A 26067-nucleotide genomic window follows, 5' to 3' on the forward strand; every position below is an offset into this window, starting at 1 on the left:
CAACAACAGACGATATTTTACGACATTTCTGGAATTTAGAAACAATGGGAATCACAGAAGATGAAACAACAACTCTGAATCAGAAGGAATTGGTGTTATTGCAAGATTTATCAAAATCCTACCGCAACGAAGACAAAAGAAGAGTGGTGTCTTTCCCCAGAAAACCCAACGTTATGTTATCTAATAATCTTCAGCAAGCAGAGAAGAGATTTGCTTCACTGGAGAAAAAAATTACAAAGGACAAGAAACTGAAACAAATTTACGAGGCGCAAATGATAGAACACATCAAGAAGAAACATGTGGAAGTAACCCCTTCTGGACAGAAATTGGGTGACACATTTTATCTGCCACATCATGCAGTAAAGAAAGAAAAGTTAGGTGTCATCAAATGGAGGATTATATTTCATGGTTCGTCGCATGACCAGAATGCACGTTCATTGAATGACACTTTAGAAATAGGTCCTAATTTACTTCCTGACATTCTTTCAATATTACTGAGATATCGTCTACATCGAGTAGCCTTAATTGCCGATATCAAACAAGCATTTCTACAGTTATTTCTTCACAGGAAAGATAGAGATCTCATGAGGTTTTTGGTACAAAGTAATTGTAGATCAACAAGGAAACTATATTACAACTGACGAAAGGATTACATACCGCTTCACCCGGCTACCTTTGGACTTACTTGCAGTCTGTTTCTTCTTGCAGCCACACTGAAAGAACTTGCTGTAATGCACAAAACGAATTTTCCGCAAGCTGCTTTACTTGTTGAAGATCATATGTACATGGATGATTTTGTAGCAGGTGCTAAAGATGACAATGACATAATTAACTTATATTATGAGCTTACATCACTCATGGGACAGATCAATCTACCAGTGGCAAAGTGGGCCCCAAATTCAAGCCAACTGATTGGAATATGGCAATCAGAAGGTGTCATAAACACTACAGATACGGAGGTACTGGGAGTCCACTGGAACACACAGACTGATACGCTCAGTGTTGTTCACAATGATGTTACCAATCGTCCTGCCACTAAGCGAGAAGTACTACGAAACACTGCTAGATCATATGACCCACTGGGTTTGTTGTCGCCTGTGTCCCTCACTGCAAAAATAATTTTTCAAGAAATTTGGTCAAGAGGAATTGAATGGAATGAGGTTTTACCCCCTGATCTTAGCAAATGCTGGCGAATGTGGGTATCAACTTTGCCATCATGTTCACACATAAAAATGCCTCGATGGGTTGGTGTATCTGAAAACACTGAGCCACAAATCCATGTCTTTTGCGACGCATCAGAAAAGGCCTACGGAGCAGTCCTTTATGTATGATGCACCACAACAAATATGGTATCAGTCCATCTAGTTTGCAGTAAAAACCAACTAGCTCCCATCAAAAAAATAACTCTTCCACGGCTGGAACTTCTAGCGACACTTCTTGGATCAAGACTACTTCATTATTTCTGTAAGGCCACGAGCTATAGTGCAACTCATGCAACTTTGTGGACTGACTCAACTGTAGCCTTAGGATGGATACAACATTACCCTAATCGATGGAAAACCTTTGTGTCAAACCGTGTTACGGAAATACGACGACTAACGAATCCGTCACAGTGGAGGCACTGCCCTGGTGACGAAAATCCAGCTGATCTAACCTCCAGAGGTACCACAGCAGATAAACTTCACCATGCTTCTGTATGGTTCCATGGACCTGCTTTTAACAAAGAACAGAACACAGTGGCTTCGAATTTTACAGACGGAAGAGCGCTCCTTGCCAGAAAAGAAGAAATTAACAGACCAAGTCTTCATGGTACAAAAAACGGTTCTTATTTTAACAGCTACACGGTACAGCAGCTACTTCAAGCTGTTAAGAGTTACAGGATGGGTACTTCGCTTTAAGCGGCACTTATTGAAAGAAAACAGAACATCTGGAGAACTAACAGCATCAGATTTGGGCTAAGCACGCACTTACTGGATTCAAGTTGCTCAATAGCAACATTTTGCGCTCGACCTGCGTGCACTATACAACAACATGCCTCTACCACGTAATTCTCAGATAGCTCGCTACAACCCATTCTTCGATATTGGTTTTATTCGTCTCGGTGGACGGCTGCAATTTGCAGAATTAACCAGAGATCAATGCCACCCGATTCTTCTTGAAGGACATCATCATTTCACATGTTTACTGATCCAGCAGACTCACATTCATTTGCATCACCTTGGAGTAAACATAGTGTTACCTGAACTGAGAACAGAATTCTGGATCCTTAGAGCTCGACAGACAATTAAACATGTTCTACACCGTTGCCTACCTTGTAAGATGGAGAAAGCCCATGTTGTTCAACAAACTGAGGCTCCATTACCAGCTGAACGAGTCTCACCACTGAGACCATTTGCAGTAACAGGTATTGACTTTGCTGGTCCATTATATGTCAGACAAGGACATATTACGAAGAAAGCGTATATTGCTCTATTCACATGCGCAACAACACGAGCCATACACCTGGAACTATGCTCAGATATGTCAATTGACAGATTTCTTCAAGCCCTACAAATGTTCGTCGGAAGACGAGGAGTGCCCAGCACAATTTACACTGATAATGCTACTACCTTCCATGCCACGCACTTAGAGCTGAAGGAGCTCTGGCAGGCTCTCATGGCAAGCAAGACGCACAAATACCTCGCCCAGCAAGCCATCACTTGGAAATTCATCGCCCCACACACGCCTTGGTGGGGAGGATTCTGGGAACGGATGGTGGGATCTGTCAAACGCTGCCTGAGAAAAGTTTTAGGACAGTCACAGTTGGACGAAGAAGGTCTCAACACAATCCTGGTCAGCATAGAAGCAGCACTAAACTCTAGACCAATTACGCAAGGGGGAGAGGAATCTGAGCCACTGATGCCCGCGCATTTCCTTGTAGGTGATCGACTCACAACACTACCTACTGGTCCAGAATCACCAGTTAGCAAGGGCTTGTCCAAGGAATTTCAATGGCTGCAGAAGATGGTAGAATACTTCTGGAACAGGTGGAAGAAATAATATCTGATCTTGCTCAAAAACTTCCATGAAACTCATCAACCAAGGCCAGGTTCAGGAAGACTCCAGCTGGGTGATGTCGTTCTTCTACAAGAGGATGTTCGTCCACGACACATGTGGAGGAAGGTGTGGATAGAAGATCTTCATTAAGGAAGAGATGGGGAAATACGAACTGTAACCTTATGAACTTCAGAAGGATCCATAATCTCACGTCCCGTTCAACTGGTCATTCCTCTAGAAGTTGACCAGGGTGGGGAGGGTGTTGCGGGTTGATATTTGTAATTATAGACACTCTGGAAATATTGATTATCCTTGAATTAATGTTTTATATTCCATGATGTACGTTCCTTGGAGAGAAATAAATTAATGTTGTATTGGAATCACGGTGTTGCGTGTCCGTAATAGAGTTACTGTGATCAGTTCAGTGACATTTAGTAACAGGGTTGCTATCTGATTCAACAGCAAACCAACACAGACAACGATAGTTCAGGTATACGTGCTGAAATCACAAGCAGAAAATGAAGAGAGAGAGAAAGTATTGTAAGATATTGAACACGTAATTCAGTACATAAAGGGAGGTGAAAATCAAATAGTTGTGGGGGATTGGAATGTGGTTCTAGGGGAAGGAGTGGAAGAAAGGGTTACAGGAGAATATTGGCATGGTAGTAGGAATGAGAGAGGAGAAATACTAGTTGAATTCTGCAAGGAAGCTAAGACGAAATGGCTACATGAAAAATGCAAAGAAATAGAAAAAGAAATGATTGTCGCACTAACTCTCAGCATATAGAAAAGTCAGAACAACCTTCAGTGAAATTAAAAGCAAGTGCAGTAACATTAAAACTCCAGTGAGAATTCCACTGTTACGTGCAGAGGTGAGATTGGATAAGTGGAAAGAGTACATTGAGGGCATCTGCGGGGGCGATGACTTGTCTGATTATGTGTTAGAAGAAGAAACAGGGGTCAGTAGGGAAGAAATAGGGGATCCTGTATTAGAATCAGAATTTAGACATGCTGTGGAAGACTTAAAATCAAATAAGGCAGAAGGGGTAGACAACATCCCATTGGAATTTTTAAACTCATTGGGTGAAGTGGAAACACGTTAGTGTATAGAATGTATGTAACTGGCGATATACCATCAGACGTGTGTGTGTGTGTGTGTGTGTGTGTGTGTGTGTGTGGGGGGGGGGGGGGGATTATTTTCACACAGTTCTCAAGATTGCAAGAGCAGACAAGTGCATGAATTATGGCACAGTCAGCTTGACAACTAGTGCATCCAAGTTGCTGACTGGAAAAATATACAGAAGAAAGGAAAAGAAAACTGAAGATCTATTAGATGATGATTAGTTTGGCTTTGGGAAAGGTGAAGGCTCCAGAGAGACAGTTCTGACATTGTGGTTGATAATGGAAGAATGACTGAAGAAAAATCAAGACATATGTCAACCTGGAAAATGTTTTCAGCCGTGTAAAATAGTGTAAGATATTTGAAATTCTGAGAAAAATAGGGGTAAGCTATAGGGAAAGATGGGTAATATACAATATGTACGAGAACCAGGAGGGAACGGTAAGAGTGGAAGATGAAAAACGAAGTACTTGGATTAAAGAGGATGTAAGGTAGGGATGTAGTCTTCCACCCCTACTAGTCAATTTAATCGTTGAAGAAGCGATGACAGAAATAAAACATGGGTTCAAGAAGGGGGTCAAAAATAAGTGTGGAATAGTATCAGTGTTAAAATTCACTGATGACGTTGCTATCTGCAGTGAAAGCGGAGAAGAATTACAGTATCTGTTGAATAGAATTCACAGTCCAGTGAGTACAGAATATGGATTGAGAGTAAATCAAAGAAAGACGAAAGTAATGAGAAGTAGCAGAAGTGAGAACATCGAGAAACTAACCATGGTTGGTGATCGTGAAGTAATCGTTATGGGTGATCATGGAGTAGATGAAGTTAAGGAATTCTGCTACCTAGGCAGTAAAATAACCCTTGATGGGCAGAGCAAGGAGAATATAAAATGCAGACTAGTACTGGCAGAATGGGCATTCATGGCCAAGAGAAGTCTACTGGCATCAAAAGTAGGTCTGAATTTGTGGAAGAAATTTCTGAGAATGTGCGTTTGGAGCACAGTATTGTATGGTAGTGAGACTTGGACTGGGAAAAGTGGAACAGAAGAGAACAGAAGCATTTGAGATGTGGTGGTACAGAAGGGGGTTGAAAATTATGTGGATTGATAAGCTAAGTAATGAGGTTCTCTGTAGAATAGACAAGAAAAGGAATGTATGGAAAACACTGACAAGAAGGGACAAGATGATAGGACATATGTTAAGACATCAAGGAATAATTTTCTTGCTAGTAGAGGGATATGTAGGGGGTAAAAACTGTAGAGGAACACAAAGATTGGGATACATCCAGCAAATAATTGGAGACATGGATTGGCAAGTGCTATTCTGAGATGAAAGGTTGGCACAGGAGAGGAATTTGTTGTGGGCTACATCAAATCCAGCAGAAGACCGACTAAAAAAAAAAAAAAAAAAAAAAAAAAAAAATTACAAACGAGAGAGCAGGTAGGTGGAAAGATTATATTGAAGTCATCTGTGACGGACTGGGCGTGGCTGATGACAAGATAGAAAAAGAAACAGGAGTTGGTATAAAAGGGATAGGGGATCCAGATTCCATGCAAATTTGACATGTCTCATGTACACCGGACTATAACAGTAGTTGAGGAAAGCTGGAAGGAACATCGGTGGTACACCTGACTAAAATAACAGTGAGATGACATACACGGAGATCAGTTATCATGGTGTAAATGCCAAGTTTCTGGGACAGCATAATTAAGGAGTCAATTGAAATAAGACAATTGGAAAACGTGATAAACTGTGATGGTGGTTTCAATTTAAAGAAGGCTTGAAGTCTAATGTTCAATTAAGTAAGAGCTCACCAACCGTCTCATCCAATAGAGCTGGAAAACAGAGTGTTGCAGTGGTGAAGTGGCTGCCTCTCCTAAAAGAATCTCAATGAGACTGGAACAAAAAATCTTGTTCGCTATTCTGAAACTACTACTGTGAACAGGATCTAGTATATTCTCTGGTGCTCTGACACCCGCCTGGATTCATTGGAGAGTGTAGCCTCAATCCACCTGAAAAATGCTAAGATAATGTGCAGTTTATGAAGTAACAGTGCAAAACTGAAATAAAAATGAGAGTCAGAGGGCAGAGAGCATGTATGGAGACAAACTGATATAAATAGCAGTGCAACAGCAGCGATAATTGACAGTGTGGTTGGAGTCCATACAGTGAGTATACAAACCAACTGTACAACTAACAGTAATTGAAGATGACTGGATCAGTTCTCAAAATATTGTGCAGAAAATGAAATTGATAACTTGGCTGCATACCTGAGTGCACACCATTAATCAATCACACTGAGAAAACCTTGAGAGATCACAAGCTGTCATGGTCACTACACACAAATCAGCTGTAGTTAACTAAGTGGCAAAATAAAATGTACACCAGTTCCTCAGCTTCACCTACAGGAGATCCAATCATATAGTTACTGTATGTTTCCTTACAGTTACCCTACTTAGGCCGCAGAATCCAATGACTCCAGGTGGGTGTCAGAGCACCAGAAAATCTACTAGATCCTGTTCACAGGAGTAGTTTCAGAATAGCAAACTACATCTACATCTACACTCCACAAGCCACCTGACGGTGTGTGGCGGAGGGTACCTTGAGTACCTCTATTGGTTCTCCCTTCTATTCCAGTTTCGTATTGTTCGTGGAAAGAAAGATTGTCGGTGTGCCTCTGTGTGGGCTCTAATCTCTCTGATTTTATCCTCATGGTCTCTTTGCAAGATATACGTAGGAGGGAGCAATATACTGCTTGACTCCTCGATGAAGGTATGTTCTTGAAACTTCAACAAAAACCCGTACTGAGCTACTGAGCGTCTCTCTTGCAGAGTCTTCCACTGTAGTTTATTTATCATCTCTGTAACGCTTTCGCGATTACTGAATGATCCTGTAACGAAGTGCGCTGCTCTCCGTTGGATCTTCTCTATCTCTTCTATCAATCCTATCTGGTACGGATCCCACACTGGTGAGCAATATTCAAGCAGTGGGCGAGCAAGTGTGCTGTAACCTACTTCCTTTGTTTTCAGATTGCATTTCCTTAAGATTCTTCCAATGAATCTCAGTCTGGCATCTGCTTTACCAACAATCAACTTTATATAATGATTCCATTTTAAATCACTCCTAATGCCTACTCTTAGATAATTTATGGAATTAACTGCTTCCAGTTGCTGACCTGCTATATTGTAGCTAAATGATAAGGGATCTTTCTTTCTATGTATTCGCAGCACATTACACTTGTCTGCATTGAGATTCAATTGCCATTCCCTGCACCATGTGTCAATTCGTTGCAGATCCTCCTGCATTTCAGTACAATTTTCCTTACAACCTCTCGATATACCACAGCATCATCCGCAAAAAGCCTCAGTGAACTTCCGATATTATCCACAAGGTCGTTTATGTATATTGTGAATAGCAACGGTCCTACGACACTCCCCTGCAGCACACCTGAAATCACTCTTACTTCGGAAGACTTCTCTCCATTGAGAATGACATGCTGCGTTCTGTTATCTAGGAACTCTTCAATCCAATCACACAATTGGTCTGATAGTCCATATGCTCTTACTTTGTTCATTAAATGACTGTGGGGAACTGTATTGAATGCCTTGCGGAAGTCAAGAAACATAGCATCTACCTGGGAACCTGTGTCTATGGCCCTCTGTGTCTCGTGGACAAATAGCACGAGCTGGGTTTCACACGATCGTCTTTTTCGAAACCCATGCTGATTCCTACAGAGTAGATTTATAGTCTCCAGAAAAGTCATTAAACATAATATTTGTTCCAAAATTCTACAACTGATCGACGTTAGAGATATAGGTCTATAGTTCTGCACATCTGTTCGACGCCCCTTCTTGAAAAACTAGATTTTTTGTTCCAGTCTCATTGAGAGTTTTGTAGGAGAGGCAGCCACTTCACCACTGTAACACTTTGTTTTAATTATGCAATAATATTCTATCTAATACTTACCTGCTTCCTAGAAGATGGACTCTGTTAATCATAAAATAAAATTAAAGTGCTGGACAGTAGTTGGCAGCAAAATAGTTACCTGAGTTATAGTTTGGAGTGATTCAGATCTCTGTTGGTGTATTTGGAATTAGGTTTCCACGAGTTCCTAAAACAATTTTGAGTTCCTTGAACAAAGCCACGTCTGAATCCTCCACTTCCCATGTCCAACTAACCTACTGCACCATTTGCAGTGAGGTGTTCAACAGTGTCTTGCTTTCCTCCTCATATGGCAAAAGTCCAGAGTCCTTAAGATTGTACATTTTGTGTCGTGTTTTTCATAACAGTAATTTGTCTGGAACAACAATAGACAGAAGAGGAATGAAAGATAAAAAAAAAAAAATTGACGGAAAATTTCTCTTATGGCTTTTACACTTGTTACAGCAAGAAATGAGTACTTAATTAATAGAAGCAACATGTCATGTTTCAGTGATAGCATCATTGTACAAGGTCTTCACAATTGGATTTAAATTTGTTCATTTTCTGTGATTCACTTTAACATTGTAATGAATTTTCTTTGCAGAGATGTTTTGTAAATCTGTCAGTGCTGTGGCTGTCAACATATTATTCTCAGCAGTGTTTGAATTTATTCCACATTCAGAAACACCATCTTCTGTAGAGATTTCTGTATTAATGTGTGTATATGTTATTTTTGATCTTGTAATGTCTGAAATTGTGGTTTTAATGCTATTGGTTTTCATTCACAGAGTGATTGTTACACCTTTGACAGTGCCGATGAGAAATATGAGTTTTCACGCCTGAAACAGTCTATGGAAATGGTTGGCTTTGCAGCAGAGAAACAGAGACGTCTCTTTGCGGTATTGTCGGCAGTACTGTTACTTGGCAATGTGGAATTCGCACCACGCAAATCGGCTGCCTATCATCATGATGAAGCAGTTGGAGTGAAAAATCTGGAAGTTGTACAACTCATATCCCAGTTACTCAGGGTGCGACAGGAGACTCTTATGGCGGCTCTTACGGCAAAACGTGCACGCGCATCAGGAGAGACACTGGTGATAAATTTTCGCCTACCAGAGGTAAGCCATAAAGCAAAAATGCTTTATTACATTCTTTTGTGGTAAACCTTATATGTGCCTGTTCTCTGATTTATATTTGTGAGCATGGGAGCTGAATTTATATTAAATACCTTAAGATAGGGCTTTCAAGAATTGAATTAAATGTATCATAGTTCAGAATAATTTTGCATTGTATTCTCTGTGATTTGTACTGCTGTTACTTCTCACCCTGGCCTGCATAAAAACTCCCAAATAATTATTTTTTACTTTTATAAATGTAACATTGGCAGAAGATTATAAAACATTGTCTGCTCTCAAGTTTATGTGGTAGCTGCATAATTACAAATTCAGTAGTGCAATGTTCACTGTTTTGCATTCAGTTTTAATGTGTGTAGAAATTTATTTTTGAATAGGCTAACATTACCATTCCTGAAATTGACTCAATAAATTACCTTATTCTTTAATAATGAAATTTAATATTAATTGAAATGCATAGTCTTTGCAGTACACCAGTCTTCATATGTACTATGTCAGCATCTTGTTCAGTCATGAAAAATCCAGTTATTGAATACAGTAAATAATCAAATCTTCATGCTTTGTGGGTTCGTAGTTGAGCCTCAGGGTACCTACTCTCAGTGTACATATTTTTACTGTACTTGTATTGTGACATTAGCCAGCACTCACCAAGCGACAGTGTTTTAAGATCTCTTCAGTTGAGTGACTTGTAGAACATCAAAATTTATTTCTTTTTCCTGCACTTTTTACTGTTTGTAACCACCATTACATTGTTGCAAATATTTTCTGAGTGAAATTTTTCTGTATCACTTCCATAATAGACTCAAAATTATGAAGTGTAAAATTGTTCTGACTGGTATAATAGCAGGGCTGTTCTGAAAAGAGAACTAAATCTTGTCCCTGTACAGGGAAAGGTATGTCCACCCTCTGCCTTTATTTACTCTGCCGTTCATGTTGTTAATAATAATGATGATAACAATAATATTATTAATAATAATAATAACTCATTAGATTGGGTCAGTGCAGACACACATGTAGTTGATGCTATGTTAAAATACAGGAATGTAGTAGACAAGAGTTGCAAAAACTCTTACGGGAAAAGGCAAACAGTTTGTTCAAGGCTAAAGGAGTAGACAGGAGGAGAAAAATGTAACCAGAAATTTAGATTGGCTGAGGCATTAGGAAAAGAGGAAAAAGAGTATGGAAAGAAGAGTGAAACAAAACAGAAGAGTAGGTTAATGCATTTGACTTAAAGGGAGAGAGAACACAGAAAAAAAATCAAGACTAGAAAGAAATGTAGCAAAAGAAGGGATTAAAAACCAGGAAATCAGTGGCAGGCAATGTAAAACAAGGATGAAGAGTATAGGAAGGGCTATGGTAATGTGGTTGTCCAATTGAAAAGCTAGTTTATTTTTGCCCATGTCATTGCCAGGCCCAAGATATTTTAGTCATACCACCTAGTGTATATAATTACAATGCTGTCAAAAATGTGCTCATAAATCTTCTGCCGTAATCAAGAATATGCACCTCAAGAAGCTAATGTGCACTGAAGGAACATACTAACTGTATACTGTCACCAAGTGGCTATGTTCCGTGTACTTTTGAGCAACCTAATGGATGATATTACGAGGAGGAACATTCTTAATTTTCACTTCGAGGTGGATATGCAAAACAGCCTCGCAGTGTGTGACAGTGACCTTGATGCTCTGGCCAAAGCAGCAGAATGTGTCACGGAAATGCATCCATATGTAGGTGTTGCTATCACTTCTAATTATTTGGAGAACTCCATAGGATAATACTAGGAACAAATTGTTAAACTTGCCAAGCATATTGTGGACTATTGAATGAGATATTGTGATCATGCTGTACATTTTTTTTCACAGGGTGTTTGATGATATAGCAATTTCCAATTAACACTTTATTTATTTACATTCATACTTTGTTTATTTACATTCACCTTCAACACAAAAAATGTTCCAATTCATTGTTTCCAGTATGCTCTATTGGATCATTGCATCAGATTTTTCCAATTTATGGACTTCTGAAGATCTACATCATCGTTGTTTTGTTGATTCCAAGATATGATCAGCTTATGATGGACAGAGTGCTGGCAGCACATTGATCAGCAGTGAATCTCCATAGACTAATCTGCTTAATCAATTCCGAGAAATCACTCGTTTGTTCACATACTTCAGCATCAGTAAAACATTGAAAATTACACCCTTGTGTCACAGTACTGAGTCACCTACTTCATTTCTATTCATTATAAGTGTTATGAATGTTCTCCAGCTGTATGAACTTTTTACAGGGTAGGTCTGCAACAAAGTGCTTTTGACTGCACCACTCAGGGTGTTTTTCAGGAAATTTCCAAAGCCTGATGCTGTATTACAAACGAAAACTGTGTAACAAATGAGCCTGGCTAACATAAAAGCCACAGTGCATTTTCAACAAAGATGGAGGCCATTTGCAACAATCCTTCAACTACTTCCAGTAAATAGATCAACATATGACCGTGCACTCTTGCTTTAACAAGCTTATGTTAATCAGTTCTGACACATGGTTGAAGTTCAGTCCCTACTTGTCAGAAACCAAATGATGCATAATCACATCAACCATAATCCTGGATTATGTTTACTATGAACGTAAAATATGTTGATGCTGAGACAAATGTACCAGCAGTCGCATATGTATATAGGGAATAAACTTCAAATTACTTGTCCCTGTTCAGCAATGGTTATTATCAACAAAAATATTATGTCTATCGAGGTTGAAATTGAGTCTGCTTGTAAAATGGTCTTGACACAAATAGCAGGCCTAGATGAACTCTTAAGTTAATTATTGAATGTTTTTACCAGTCAGTTGATTCCACTGTAACAGTTGTAGAATCATTCAAGGAAACTCTATGCTCAGTAGTGCAGAAATAACCAGATCATGCAGTATTAGTTTGAACCGACTTCAGCCTGCCAAGTATAGACTGGGGTGTCTATGGATTCACTGCAGGTGGTATATAGACAGTGTTGTCAAGTTTTTTGGAACACATTTTCCAAAAACTGCTTTGAATGAATAGTTAAACAACCCACACACAGTGTAGTTATTTTAGACCTTGTAGCTACGAACAGGCCTGATCTTACTGACAGTGTCAGTATAGAGGTGGGGATTAGTGATCATGTTGTCAACATGACAATGATGGTTACTAAAGTTAATAAATCTGTGAAGATGGCTAGGAGAATATTTATGTTAGAAAAAGCGGATAATCAGTTATTAGCATTCCACTTGGACAGTGAATGGACAAAATTTAGCTGCAGTATGACAGACGTAGAGAATTAGGGGCAAAGTTTCATTTGACTTTAAATTGCACTCTGTTGTGTCCTGCCTACTCCTCAAATACAGGGTGCCTAGGAAACCTGCTTTCTTGGATTGCGATACAACATTTCAAGCAAATCGTATTAATGAATTTTTATTATGGTAAGATAAATCTTAATACTTAACTTTGAGAATTTACGATGGTGTGTCACAAGCAACAGGCGACAGACAAAATAACAATATCTCGTCAGTATACACAACACCTAATACAAGTGAAACAGTACAGTTCCTAAGTTGCTGCTGTAGAGTCTTCAATTGGGCTGCGGCCAGGCAGTGCGGCGCTTATGTTCTCTTCACTTTGAAGCCGCTGCTATCTCGGTGTTGTCCTAGAGAGGGGTCAGTCAGCATATAACTGGCTGACATCTTCTTCACAGCCCTCTTTGCTCTTCCGTTTCCGATGGTGCACCGGTGATTTTTACGTCAGAACATTCTCATTCTCAGCTATGGCTGCAGGGGATGTCAGGCCTCTGGTCGTACCACGCCATCCGGCCTTCGCTCTGGAGGAAACGTCCCCCGGAAAACGACCAGAAGGGCATGTGTCCACCTGAAGACCACAACCAGATTCAGAGGGCGTCAGCTGCTGTTGTGCGGAAGGGTTCAGCTCCATCGATAGGAGGAGAGGCGGCAGAGGCTCCATCTCTATGGGGCCGTCCCTAGGTGTCGTGATGACACCCTCTGGCAGTTGGTGTCCTCGGGATCCGTGAATCTGGGGTAGAGACACAGAAGGATCATTGTGCACCTGACAGTGGTGAATTTGATTGTGATGTCGGCGCTGCAATCTGTCTGGGTCTGAAATAAGATAATGTGTATGCCAAGTCGATGAAGGATCTCACCTCATCCCCACCGTCTGCTGCCGCTAAAATGGTGTAAAAGACAATATTATGTGTCGCAAAGTGATACTTGCAGCCTTCCATCGGCACTAGATGCTGAGGAGGGTGGAGCAGTGTTTGATGGCAGTGGCCACGAAGCAATTCTTCCGGCGGTGGTCCATCTCGTGGATGCAAAACAATAGGAGCCGAGAAACAGTTGCAGTGCTTGGTCCCTCGTGTGTTCAGTGCAAAGTTTGGCTATCTGCTGCTTGAAAGTTCTGACAAAACGTTCTGCTTCACCCTTTGACTGTGGATGGAATGGTGCACTAGTTGGATGCTGTATGCTGTTCACAGAATATTTCAGATTCATTTGATGTGAACTAAGGGCTGTTGTCTGACACTATGACTTCAGGTAAACCTCCGAGACAAAAAATAGAGGACAACACCTGAATTGTGCTATGTGATGCTCTTGAGTTCATTGGCACAGCAAAAGGAAAGTTGCTATACAAGTCAACCACAATCAACTGATGAGTGTTCCAAAAAGTCCCTACAAGGTCTATGTGCACACATTGCCATGGTGACCATGACTTAGGCCAAGGAGAGAACTTTTTTGGCAGAGCAAACTTATTTTCCGCATGTGCGTGACACTGTGATGTCATCTGTTCTATTTGGGTGTCCATACCCTGCCAAGTACAGTGTCGACGCGCTAACTGTTTTGTACGAACAATCCCCCAGTGTCCTTGGCAAAATAAGTGCAACACTTCTTTTTGCAAAGCTTTAGGAATCAACACATGTGACTGTCCACTGTCATTTTGAACAAGAATCACACCTTACTGCATAGTGAGGCTATGCTGACGTACAAAGTATTGGCGCACTACAGAGTTCTTGATGCTGTGCAGTGAGCGAGGTCAAGATATGTGAATGTATTGTAGCAAAATGTTCAAATTTGAATGAGCTTCCCCTGACTGCGCAGTTTTCCTATAGTTCAGAGGAAAGGATTGAAGCAATTCAGAATCCTGAGCATCGATGTGACAACAAGATTCAGCAGAAGTGTCAAAGTCTGTATCAGGGCCAGTCAGAAGACGGGAAAGTGCATTCGCCTTGCCATGTTTAGCCGTCAGATGATATACAATATCGTACCGGTATTGAGGCAACAACAAAGCCCATCTTTGCAATTTTGGGGCATTTCTTACAGGAACTGGCTTCGTTGGATGAAACAAGGACTGCTGTGGCTTTTGGTTCATTACTAAGAAGAATTTTCTGCCATACAAATAGTGGTGGAATTTGTGACACCGCACACAGTAGCCAATGCCTCCTCCTCTATTTGTGAATAGTTAACACTGAGCTTTGGAGAACCCTTTTGATGCGAAAGTAGTAGGCATGTCTTTATCACCAATTCTGTGTGAAAGCACTGCACCGATTCCGTAAAAGGAAGCATCAGCTTGCAATAAGACTGTTTTTTCAGGATCAAAGTGCACAAATCATTGATCACTGAGCAATGCATCTGTAAGTTTTTGAAAAGCTTCTTGGCACTCAGCTGTCCAAAAAAACAAGACATTCTTGTGATGCAAGCGATGCAGTGGAGCTGCGATTTGTGCAGCATTTGGTATGAACCAAATATAAGAGTTCATTTTCCCTAAGACTGACTGTGATTCCATGATATTGTGAGGAACTGGCAAGTCGTGGATGGATAACAAATGTGACTAAAGAGGATGTATACCTCGACTGTTTATGACATGACCAAGATACTGCAACTCATATGTAAAAAAAAATCACACTTGTCCAGTCTACACTAAAGTCCTGCATCATATAACACACGAAACAAAAGCCACAAATTTGCGATATGTTTTTCAAGTGTACGACCTGCTACGACAATATTGTCCATATAGTTTGAACAGTGCGGTACTCGAGCAGTTAGCTTTTCCAGATACTGTTGGAAAATGGCGAATGTGGAAGCACTTCCACAAGGCAAACACAAATATTTAAACAAGCCCAAATGAATGTTCACTACACACACTTTTTGAGATTCTTCTTCTAGTGGTATTTGAAGATATGCGTAGTGCAAATCAATTTTGAAAAGTAGCAACGAGCACCTAATCTGTCCATGAGATCCTCCGGGCGTTGCAATGGATACGTATCAATCACAGTTCTTGGGTTGACTGCAACCTTAAAGTCAAGACAGAGTCGAACACGACCTCAAGGTTTGGGGAGCAAAACCAGTGGACTTGCCCATTGACTATCTTGTATGGGCGCAATAGCTCTGCTACCATGCAATTCTTTAAGTTCAGCAGCAACTTCGTCCCATAATGGAAGAGGAACGGTTCTGGCCCAGCAAAATTTCAGCTGAGCATTATTTTTCAGAGTAATATGTGCAACAAAATTGTTAGCCTTGCCTAAATCGTCAGGAAAGAGTTCCGGGCATTCTTTCAGCAAGCTAGCGACACTGTCTTTTGCATTGAATGCAGACATGGGCAACACATTGGCCTGAGTTTTAAAGCCAAACAAGTCAAATGAATCAAGGCCAAATATGTTCTCACAGTCGCTTGATTGTAGCACTATTGTGCTACAGTTGAACACAATACGTGGCAGGAAAAGTACATTTTCCGAGAATGGGAATGTCTTGTACATCATAAGCCATCAGGTGCATATTAGTTTTAGACAGGTGTGGGGAGCCTGACAGTTCATATGTGTTACAATTCAGCAGTGTAATAGAGGCACCCATGACCAACTGAAATTTCATGTTTTCCACTAATAAGCAAATGAAAAAAAAGTTCGTTGGACAGACATAGCACCGAAGAAACTGTTTGCTTCTATTTTTAACCCTGTATACACCTGACCAGAAGTCATGTTCCTCCTGCCACCGAACTTCACTAACTCCCACTGTATCTAACTTTAACCTATCCATTTCCCTTTAAATAAGAAAAGTAAAAGAATGGGCCTGTGTAATTGCAGACCAATGTGCTTAACATGAGTTTGCTGCAGAATTCTTGAACACATTCGGGGTTTGATTATAATAAAGTTCCTTGAGACAGTAAAGCTTCAGTCCACAAGTAAGCATTGATTTAGAAAGCATCAGTTGTTAGAAACTCAGTTTGCTGTTTTTCACATTATGTCCTACAGACAATGGATGGAGGGCAACAGGCAGACATATTCTATATGCCTAGATTTCTGGAAAGCTTTTGACTAGGTGCCCCACTGCAAACTGTTAAACAAAGGTACGAGCGTTTGAAATTGGATCCCAGATTTCTGAGTAGCTCGAAGACTTCTGAAGTAATAGAACCCAGTACGTTGCATTCAGAGAGAAAGATATCATCAGGAATGACCCAGAGAAGTGTGATAGGACTGCTCTGATTTATGGCTGTTTGCTGATGATGCTGTAATATACAAGAACGTGTTGTCATTGCGTGAGTGTAACAGTGTACGAGATAACTTAGAGAATTTCTAGTTGGTGTGATGAATGGCAGCTTGCTGTAAATGTAGAAAAATGTTAGGTAATGTGGATGGGTAGGGGGGGGTGGGGAACCTTTGGATGGGTGGGGGGTAACCTTTAACGTTAGACTACAGCATTAGTAGGGTGGTTCTTGCACATTCCCACCAATTCAATATCTAGGCATAATGTTGCATAGCATTATGAAATGGAATGAGCGTGTCAGGTTGATTGTAGGGAAGGCAAATGCTAGACTTCCATTGGGAGGATTTTGGGAAAGTGTAGCTCTTCTATGAAAGAGGCAGCGTATAGAATGCTAATGTAACCCATTCTTATTGTTTGAGTGCTCAGGATCCCTACCAGTTCGGATTCAAGGAAGACATCAAAGCAGTTCAGAGGCATGCTGCTAGATCTGTTACCAGCAGCACCTCAGGGGTCACACTTTATGACTGTTTGTGGCATTTAATCTCCATATTGTACATGCTCACTGAGAGTTGAAATGATGAGGTTGATTATTACTCTGATCTTCAAAGCAGCAGTCTTTCTGTGATCCACAGTATATGTGAACCTGGTCATTTCTCCTAGTCATGACATAGTTTTTACTTGAATACAATAACGTTTATGTGATTTGAAAATGTGAAGTTCTGTTTTATATTGTGTCATTGTTGGGGTTGGGTTGGATTGTTTGGGGGAAGAGACCAAACAGTGAGGTCATCGGTCTCGTCGGATTAGGAAAGGACGGGGAAGGAAGTCGGCCGTGCCCTTTCAAAGGAACCATCCTGGCATTTGCCTGGAATGATTTAGGGAAATCACGGAAAACCTAAATCAGGATGGCCGGACGCGGGATTGAACCGTCGTCCTCCTGAATGCGAGGCCAGTGTGCTAACGACTGCACCACCGCGCTCGGTGCGTGTCATTGTTCTTGCTGTTTTTGTTGTCTTATGCTCAGAATGATTCATGGAGCTGAACAACAGGATTGTCTTGGACGATAGTTTCCCATGCCATCAGTTTTGACTGGGTTGTCATTGTTTTTGTTGAGCGGTTCACAGTACGCCTTAATTAGAATTCCTCACCCGAGTTCCATGATGTCTGGTAAGCAAAGATATTGCTTGAAATTTTTTTTCAAAGTTGAATGGCACCACTCCTTTGACTACTGTTTTGATTTTGTGCTGGTGTAGGATATTGATATTTCACTGTCTCTGTGGGAAAACAAATCGTCTCCATCTTGTCGATAGTAATTCAAAACTGTTCACTTGTTTGAAATTCTAAGCTTTTCTTGTTGATCGGTAAGCATGTTCAGTACCCAGCTTACAAACAGTTTGTGATATCTCAGCTTTTCCTTGACAACAGTGCAAATAGAGGTGTGTCCAACATAAGGAAAAACACCAGTCTTCAGTGAGTCATAATGCATATTTGTATGGCCACTTTTAAAGTATCAACACTGTTGTCCAACCTTTCCTTCACTCACTACCCTAAGACCATAGACTTGGCACAACTCCTGATGATTCTGAGCAGCTTCAGATATGTTTGTAACAAATACTGTGTAACAGTATGCTCATTGCTGCTGGTGGAAGCAACAATTTTTGAAGTCATTTTTCCTTTCATCCACAGCCAAATGAATATTGAATCATATCAGTAAATTTTGTGGCTTCATAATCAGTCAGTAGGTACAAGGAAACCAGTGCAATGTTACTTATTTTTGGACAGTTGTTTTTTATTCCTCTTCCAATCTGTGTGTGCGAGTGTGTGTGCTTTTTGATTTTTAACTGTTGTCCACAAAATTTTAATTTAGCTGACTTGAAAATGAACAGTTTTTTTAAAGTGTGAAAGATACAACGAGGTTATTGGAGCTCATATTTGGTTTGAAACTGTTGTGGCTACCACACACAATGGATCTAAAGATAGGGTCTCCCCTGACACTGAACATCTGGAAGTGTCTTAATTATAGGTCTTGGGGAGCAGACAGGTCCTAGTTAGATTATGGCTGCACTGTTTATAGATCAGCAGGACATCCTACAAGAGTATCAATATTATCCACAATGTGGGGATCAAAGTGACCACAGGTACTTACAACACTAGCTCTAAACCTAGCGTCCTATGTGCTGGCGCTGTGGAGCCACGATTTGTTGTCTGATGGCAGTTCGTTAAGGTGAATCAAGCATATAAGTTCTTTATTATTCCAGAATCACCAGTATGTCAAACTGTTACTCACCATACCATGGAAGCAATTTTCACAAATTGTCCATTAGCAGCGAAGCCATTTGTGATCTGTAGAAACCACAACCCATTGCATTTGGTATGAAATGTCTGAGCCAGGGTTGGAATGATCGCCAGCTTGGCTACTGAAGGCCCTTGAATAATTTTGATTTATTGAGGCGTAGTAGAGACTGCACGTTCCTTTGAAGTTTTAAATGAGCACGATAACTATATAGCTGCACTTTGATTCTTTGAGTGTTCTTAAGTCTATACAGTATATGTACTCAGCAAACAGAAGTGCCCTGAACAACCAAGACTCCGTTCTTCGCCTGCAAGGGCTAGGAATGGAGATGTCATTCTGCTCGGAACAACTGTATGACACATTAAAATCTTCAGGAAACATGGGAATTCTTTCAGTAATTTTTGGGTTTGCAGTTGGATCCCATCAACATTCTGCTACAATATTTCGCCCCAGAGATGTCCGGCCGTCGTCAGGTGAGTAGGTGAAGTACTGAAGAGACCTGTTGCAGTCATGGTATTTATAGCGAATTCTGCAGATGCGAATCGTACTGACGAATTGCGGTGCATGTTAGGAGGTGACATGCTCAGCACAGCCAAGTTGTGTGTGCTGTCCCCAGTAGTGACGTAAGAGCAGACTAATCACTGAGTATCGACTGAACATGTTGATTCCGTTGTGACCGCGTAATTTAATAATTGGATTAATTTTTATCCAGCTGAAAACTGTTATCACAATTCATTAAATTATCAGCAAGACATATTTCCATGGATTCTTTAATTACAGAGTCCCAGAAGCTGGAAACTGGTGCTAAAATTTTGCTATTATTGTATTCCATTGAATGTGCCATGGAAATGTAATGTTCTGCCACAGCTGATTTTAAAGGTTGCCGCAGATGGTGTGTCTTTAAGTGTTCTACACAGCGTTCCTGGACCGTTCGTGTCATCTGACCTATATATGCAGAGCCACACTCGCAGGAAATTTTATAAACACCCGCCTTCCTTAATTGTAAATTGTCTTTAACGGATCCGACTAAGGCCTTGCTCTTTGCTAGTGGGCGGAAGATGACATTAATATTATTCTCCCTAAGCAATTTGCCTATTTTAGGAGACACATTCCCAGCATATGCTGTAGTTGGATCAATTATTAAAGACGATTTACAATTGAGGTAGGTGGGTGTTTATAAATCGGAATCGGAAGGACAGATCCTCTCTTGTTTCAATCAGATCTGTTTTCATGGACAGTACCCCACAACTTGGAAGGAGGCAATATTAATTCCCTTCTGGAAACCAGGCAAGGACCGGAGCACCCTTAACAGTTACCGGAGTGTAGCCCTTAACAGTTGTACGAGTAAGACTCTTGAATGCATAGACTGCCAACTTGTCTGGCTACTCGAATCCCGAGTTCACCTGAGCCACTCCCAGTGCAGTTACAAAATAATATCACTGGAGATGACAATACAGGAGTCCTTTTCATGCTGGAACCATTTGGTTTGTGTGTTTTTTTTTGACCTCGATAAAGCATATGATACTACTTGGAGGTACAACATTCTTTGCAACTTCATGAATGGGGACTACTTGGATGCATGCCGCTTCTTATCCAATCCTTACTTGAGGACTGGCGTTTTCGATAGCATGTAGGTGATGGCTTGTCTGACTGCTATGCACAAGATAATTGGGCCCCCAAGGCAGTGTCCTCAGTGTTACATTGTTTGCCATCGGTATCAGTGGCATTTCCTCTGCAGTCAGGAGCCTTGTCAAATGGTCTTTGTTTGTGGATGATTAAGCAGTCATCTACTCTTCCTCTGATCTTACAATGACAACAAGGTAGCTAGAGCTGACCATTAGGAGCCTGGAAACCTAGGCCAGGCAACTGGTCTTTTGGTTCTCACCCAAGAAGACCACATGTGCTCATCAAAGTTTTACCCAACCAGTGCTCACAGTGGGGGACAATACTTTACATTTTCAAGAAACGGTGCACTTTTTGGTTTTATTATTTGACTCGAAATTAACATGGCTCCCACACCTGAAAGACTTACAAACAAAGAGTGTCCAGTCATTGAATATTTTGAAATACCCTACCGGAAAAAGATGGGGAACTGACAGGTGTCTGCTCCTCTAGTTTTATAGGACATTTGTTTGATCACATTTAGATTATGACAGCATGGTCTACGGATCAGCCCATTCTTCCTACTTCAAAATGTTAGATGCTGTCCAACATGAGGGCATTCGGATGTTGACTGGAGCCTTTCGGACCAGCCCAGTTCAAAGTCTGTGTGCAGAGACTGGTGAACCACCACTCTGGATTCGGCAGCGTATCCTTTTGGCTCGACAGGTGCTGAAAATATCAGTGTCACCTGAGACATTGACATTTAGTTTAATGGTCCAATCCACATTTGAACCGTTGTTCAGGAATTGGCTCCTTACAACCAAGCCATTTGGAACACGTGCTACAGACTGTGTCAAGCATCTGGATCTATCAGGCATCAAAATACACAGCCAAGGATGGAGTGCATTGCTGCCTTGGCGTCTTCTGAGGCCCAAAGTGATTTTAGCTTTACACAATACAAGAAAACTTGTACTCCAGATTATGTTTTTACAACTGTGTTTTCGTCCATTTTAAGTATGTACCACAGTTTTATTGTTATTTATACAGTTGGATCCCAGTAAGAGTGTGTCCTCTGTTGTTCTAATGTTTTCCCTGATAGGATCTTCAAAATGCATCTTCCAGAACAATTTGCAAATTACAGTGCAGAATTATATGGCATTCTGATGCCACTGAAGACTGTTCACAGACATCACCGGACAAGGTTTCTTGTCTGTTTCAGACTCATTTAATGCACTGCAAGCACTTCACCGAAGGTATCCAGTAGACAAGGTGATTCAGCTCTTCCATGACTCCTTACAGTGGTTCCAACACCATGGCAAGAAGGTGATCTTTTGCTGGGTACCTGGCCACATTGGAATACAGGGCAATGACATGGCCGACAGAGCCGCTAAGGAAGCTTGCCAGGATTGTACTGTCCATCAATGTCCCATCCCATTGCACGTCATCATCCCATTTTCTGACAGACGTACCTTGCATCAGTGGGAGACTGAATGGCCGTAGGTGACAGAAAACAAACTGCTGTCACTCAAATTGATCACAAAGGCATGGCAGACTTCATGTCAGCCTCACTGTTGGAAGGAGGTTCTGCTTACTAGACCGTGCATCGGAAATAGCCCTTTAACACATTGCTTCCTCCTTCGGTGGGAGGATCCACTAATTTGTGAAGTCTGAGGCATGCCAGTTACAGTTCAACACATTACGGCCACGTGGGTCCTTTATAATGATACTAGGGCTCTCAGTCTCGATGGAGATCTGCCCACAATCCTTGCAGATACTGAATCCAGTGTTAGAAGGGTGGTGAAATTTTGTGAACTGTCAGGCCTTATCACTAAATTGCTGGCAAGGGCAGTAGACTTTAATATGCGATAAACTGCTCCACATGTGGGGACAGCCTTCATCCCCACCCATGAAATTAGCATGCTGACTTTTCGTCAGGGTGCTGATGACCGTGATGTTGAGCACCCCTCACTTCAAATTATTGTCATCATCATCATCATCATCATCATCATCGTCGTCATCAAGAAATAGTGCCCAGAACATTACACCACCTTAAATGTCTCTAAATCTAGATGTACAAAATGAAATGATTAAGCCAACAAATGAACCAAGGAGAACTTCAGCATTGTAAAAGTAACTTTGAGACTAAAAAAGGTCCTGTTATGTGACTTCAATGAAGACATTAATTTTTAGACCAGCGTTTTGTCTGAAACTGACCTCATTTCTTTGAGTTTCCAGTAATCTTCTAGAAATTCACCCTATTCTTGAAAGTTTTTATAAAATCTATTTTATTCAGAAACAACCGGTTGCATTGTTTTTGAGAAGAGGTGTTATGAGACTAGCAACTAATTAATGAAATATCACTTTTCTGAAAAAGAAAGGAAACAGTGAGTCAGATTTTTACTGATAAAATGCATTTTAGGTAATGCTCTTTGAAATGAATGATAAGCCTCACAGTAACAACACTCTGCTTTAGAGAAAGAACAACGTATAATAAATGAATTTACAGGAAAATGTGACAAAATATTGTTATTAGCATAAAAATTTCTAATAGTGAACCAGACACTGTTCTCTCTCTGTCTGTCTGTCTGTCTCTCTGTGTGTGTGTGTTTGTGTGTGTGTGTGTGTGTGTGTGTGTGTGTGTGTGTGTGGACGTGCATAGCAACTGAATGTGATTTGTAATTTTTTTTTCCAGGCAATTGCTGCACGTGATGCAATGGCAAAGTGTTTGTATGGTGCCTTGTTTGATTGGATTGTCATGCAAGTAAATCATGCTCTGTTATCAAAAAAGGACACACTGCGAGATCATCAGGGAAATTCAATAGGTGTTCTTGATATTTTTGGGTTTGAAGACTTTGGTTTGTGTAACAGGTAATTATATTTGTAGTCTTAATAATGAGTAGTATTTTTAGTCTGCTGTCACATTTGGAATTCAGGATTCTTGACTGAACTGTTTTCATTTTAATATTTATTCACTGTTTACTGCCTCAGGTCATAGTTTTTGGTTAGGTTATTGATTAACTTGAATTTAAAACTGTGTTTGATCTCAGATGTTCAGGAGCAAACCTGAAATACAGTTCAGTTGCAGTGCATCGGTTGGACTGGCCGACCAGTACGGTTGCAGGTTTGAATCGTGCCTTGGGCATGGATGTGTGTGATGTCCTTATGTTAGTTAGGTTTAAGTAGCTCTAAATTCTAGGGGACTGATGACCTCAGAAGTTAAGTCCCATAGTGCTCAGACCCATTTGAACCATTTTTTGGTTGGACTTCCAAGCATAACATTTCCACTCACTGACCTTTTTAGCAGTGAAAAGAGTCTTCTGCATTTAACTCTATGGATTAACGATGCTCAGAGTGTGCTCTGCAGAGCCATGGTGCTTCGCAAGGCCTCCATGAGGCTCTGCCAAAATAATATCAATGTGATGACTAAAGCATGTCAGGTTTTGTCAAATACTGAAAATAAAGGCTGTTGTAAATGTATCAGTGTTGACAATATCAGGAAAAGTACATCAAGAAAAGAAGAAGGTTTGTTTGCTACTCACTGTAAAGATGACTTGGTGAATTGCAGACCGGCACAACGAAAAGATTGTTCCATCCGAAGCTGCCTGCAGGAAAGGGCACGCGCGCCCACACACACACACACACACACACACACACACACACACACACACACACACAAACACAAACACAAAAGAAGGCACATCTCAGGCACTTATGACCACAATCTCTGGGAGCTCGGGCCAGAATGCTGGAGATAATGGTCTTATGTGCTTGCTTGTGTGTGTGTGTGTGTGTGTGTGTGTGTGTGTGTGTGTGTGTGGGGGGGGGGGGGGGGGCGTGCGCGCGCGTCGTTTCTTCTTTTCTGAAGATGGCTTTGGTCAAAAGTTACATTGTAACAGTCTTCTTGTTGTGCCTGTCTGCAACTCAACGTGCCTTCTTTATGGTGAGTAGCAATCTATCCTTTTCCTAACTTGTTGATACCCCAACTTGGAGTTTCCATTGTTTCATATCAGTGTTGGTTTTATAAAAGTTATTTTTTCTCTCAGTTTGTAATAACCGAAAATGAGGCAGCAAGCAGCATAATAAATACACAATAATGCTACGATCAAAAACTACAAACAAAAGAATTCAGCTTGTATGAGTAGGTATGTGGCAACTAGGTACTTGCCTGACACTACACGTGATACAGCGGCCGTGCTGATGCTTCACCCCCTCCCCCCAGTACCTCACCCCCTCTTTTTCTTTCCACTTGCCATGTCATTTACACATGCCGCAAACATTCCACTGTGCTCTCTCCAGCTCTATTTCATCAACAAACACCTCGAACTGCCTCAATGGATTTTTGTTGCTTCGCTACCTGTAGCTTCACCAGCAGGGGTCTCGGACCATTGTATACTCGATTTGTGTTTGTTATTGAATGCAGTTGAAAAATTCATTGTCTTTTGGCGCTATTATTCTACATTTATCACATTGAAAAATTAAACAGTTGACTTTAAAAAATAGAATGGAGGGTTGGCTTCAAGGTGTTGCAACAGAATCTTGCCTTGAAAGTTCAAAGGAGTCTTGCCCATAAGATGTGCCATCAAACTCAAAGACTTCCGGTAAATATCCATTACAACCGTAAACTTCTTGCCATGTAAATAACAGCTAAAGTATGAGTCCCATATATAACTGCTAGCATTTCCTTTTTTGTAGTGGGGTAGTTATGCTCCACACTGTTCATTTGCCTTGAATCATATAGCGTCCACCCCTCGAGTTGTCACTGTAGTCTATTATACTCTCTGCCAACTGTTGAGTTATAAACTCTTCCATTAGGGGCTTTCTATAAACCTGCACATTGGTACCTGTAGCATAACATGTTGCTGGTAGAGGACCCTTCACCTTAAAAAAATCCATAAATTGTAGTAGTAAAGCTTCCATTGCGTGCCGATGCTATCTTGCAAGTGACCAACTTTTTTGTGTAATGCTTCTGCATTGACAGTTCACTTGTGACTATGATCATCGCATGACCTATCAATATGCTCTACCTCTAATACCTCTGAAGTGGTAATGATTAAGCCCTTTGGCAGACTAACTGTGTCCCTTCCGAAGTTATCCAAGCTTACAGGAATTGTAAATTCACCTTTAATACTATGTGTGCACACTACACATCTGTGCCGAAACAGTGCATTTTGTATAACTCTTCATATTTCGACAGTGGCTCTACCACATGTAATGCTTCATCTGGTAAATAAGTATCAATATAAATGCTAACGTTCTGTTCCTGCTGGTATTTTATCGGGGGAACCAATGTTTAGCGCATATGTTTACAGTTGTAGTTGGCAGCACCTTCATTAGCAATGCTCCTTGTGACAGTGCCTCGGTTGCAGCTATACCCTCCAATGAAGATAAAATCTCAGTGAGTCCTACTTTATACTTCAAAAGACGAATTTTGACATGATGTTTGTCAAGAAAATCTAGTC

The 26067-nt window shown here is 40.8% G+C and overlaps 1 protein-coding gene across 1 annotated transcript in view; it reads left to right on the top strand.

The window, feature by feature from the left end:
- Positions 1–26067, top strand: part of LOC124804595 (unconventional myosin-IXa-like) — a 348200-nt gene that overhangs the window by 83368 nt on the left and 238765 nt on the right. Inside the window, exons 6-7 of the mRNA XM_047264786.1 lie at positions 8866–9195; positions 23301–23476. Of these exons, the coding sequence (XP_047120742.1) occupies positions 8866–9195; positions 23301–23476 (506 nt within the window). The remainder of the gene's footprint in view (positions 1–8865; positions 9196–23300; positions 23477–26067) is intronic.

Source organism: Schistocerca piceifrons, chromosome 7 (assembly GCF_021461385.2).
Source record: "Schistocerca piceifrons isolate TAMUIC-IGC-003096 chromosome 7, iqSchPice1.1, whole genome shotgun sequence".
In the NCBI taxonomy this organism is placed as follows: Eukaryota; Metazoa; Arthropoda; class Insecta; order Orthoptera; family Acrididae; genus Schistocerca; species Schistocerca piceifrons.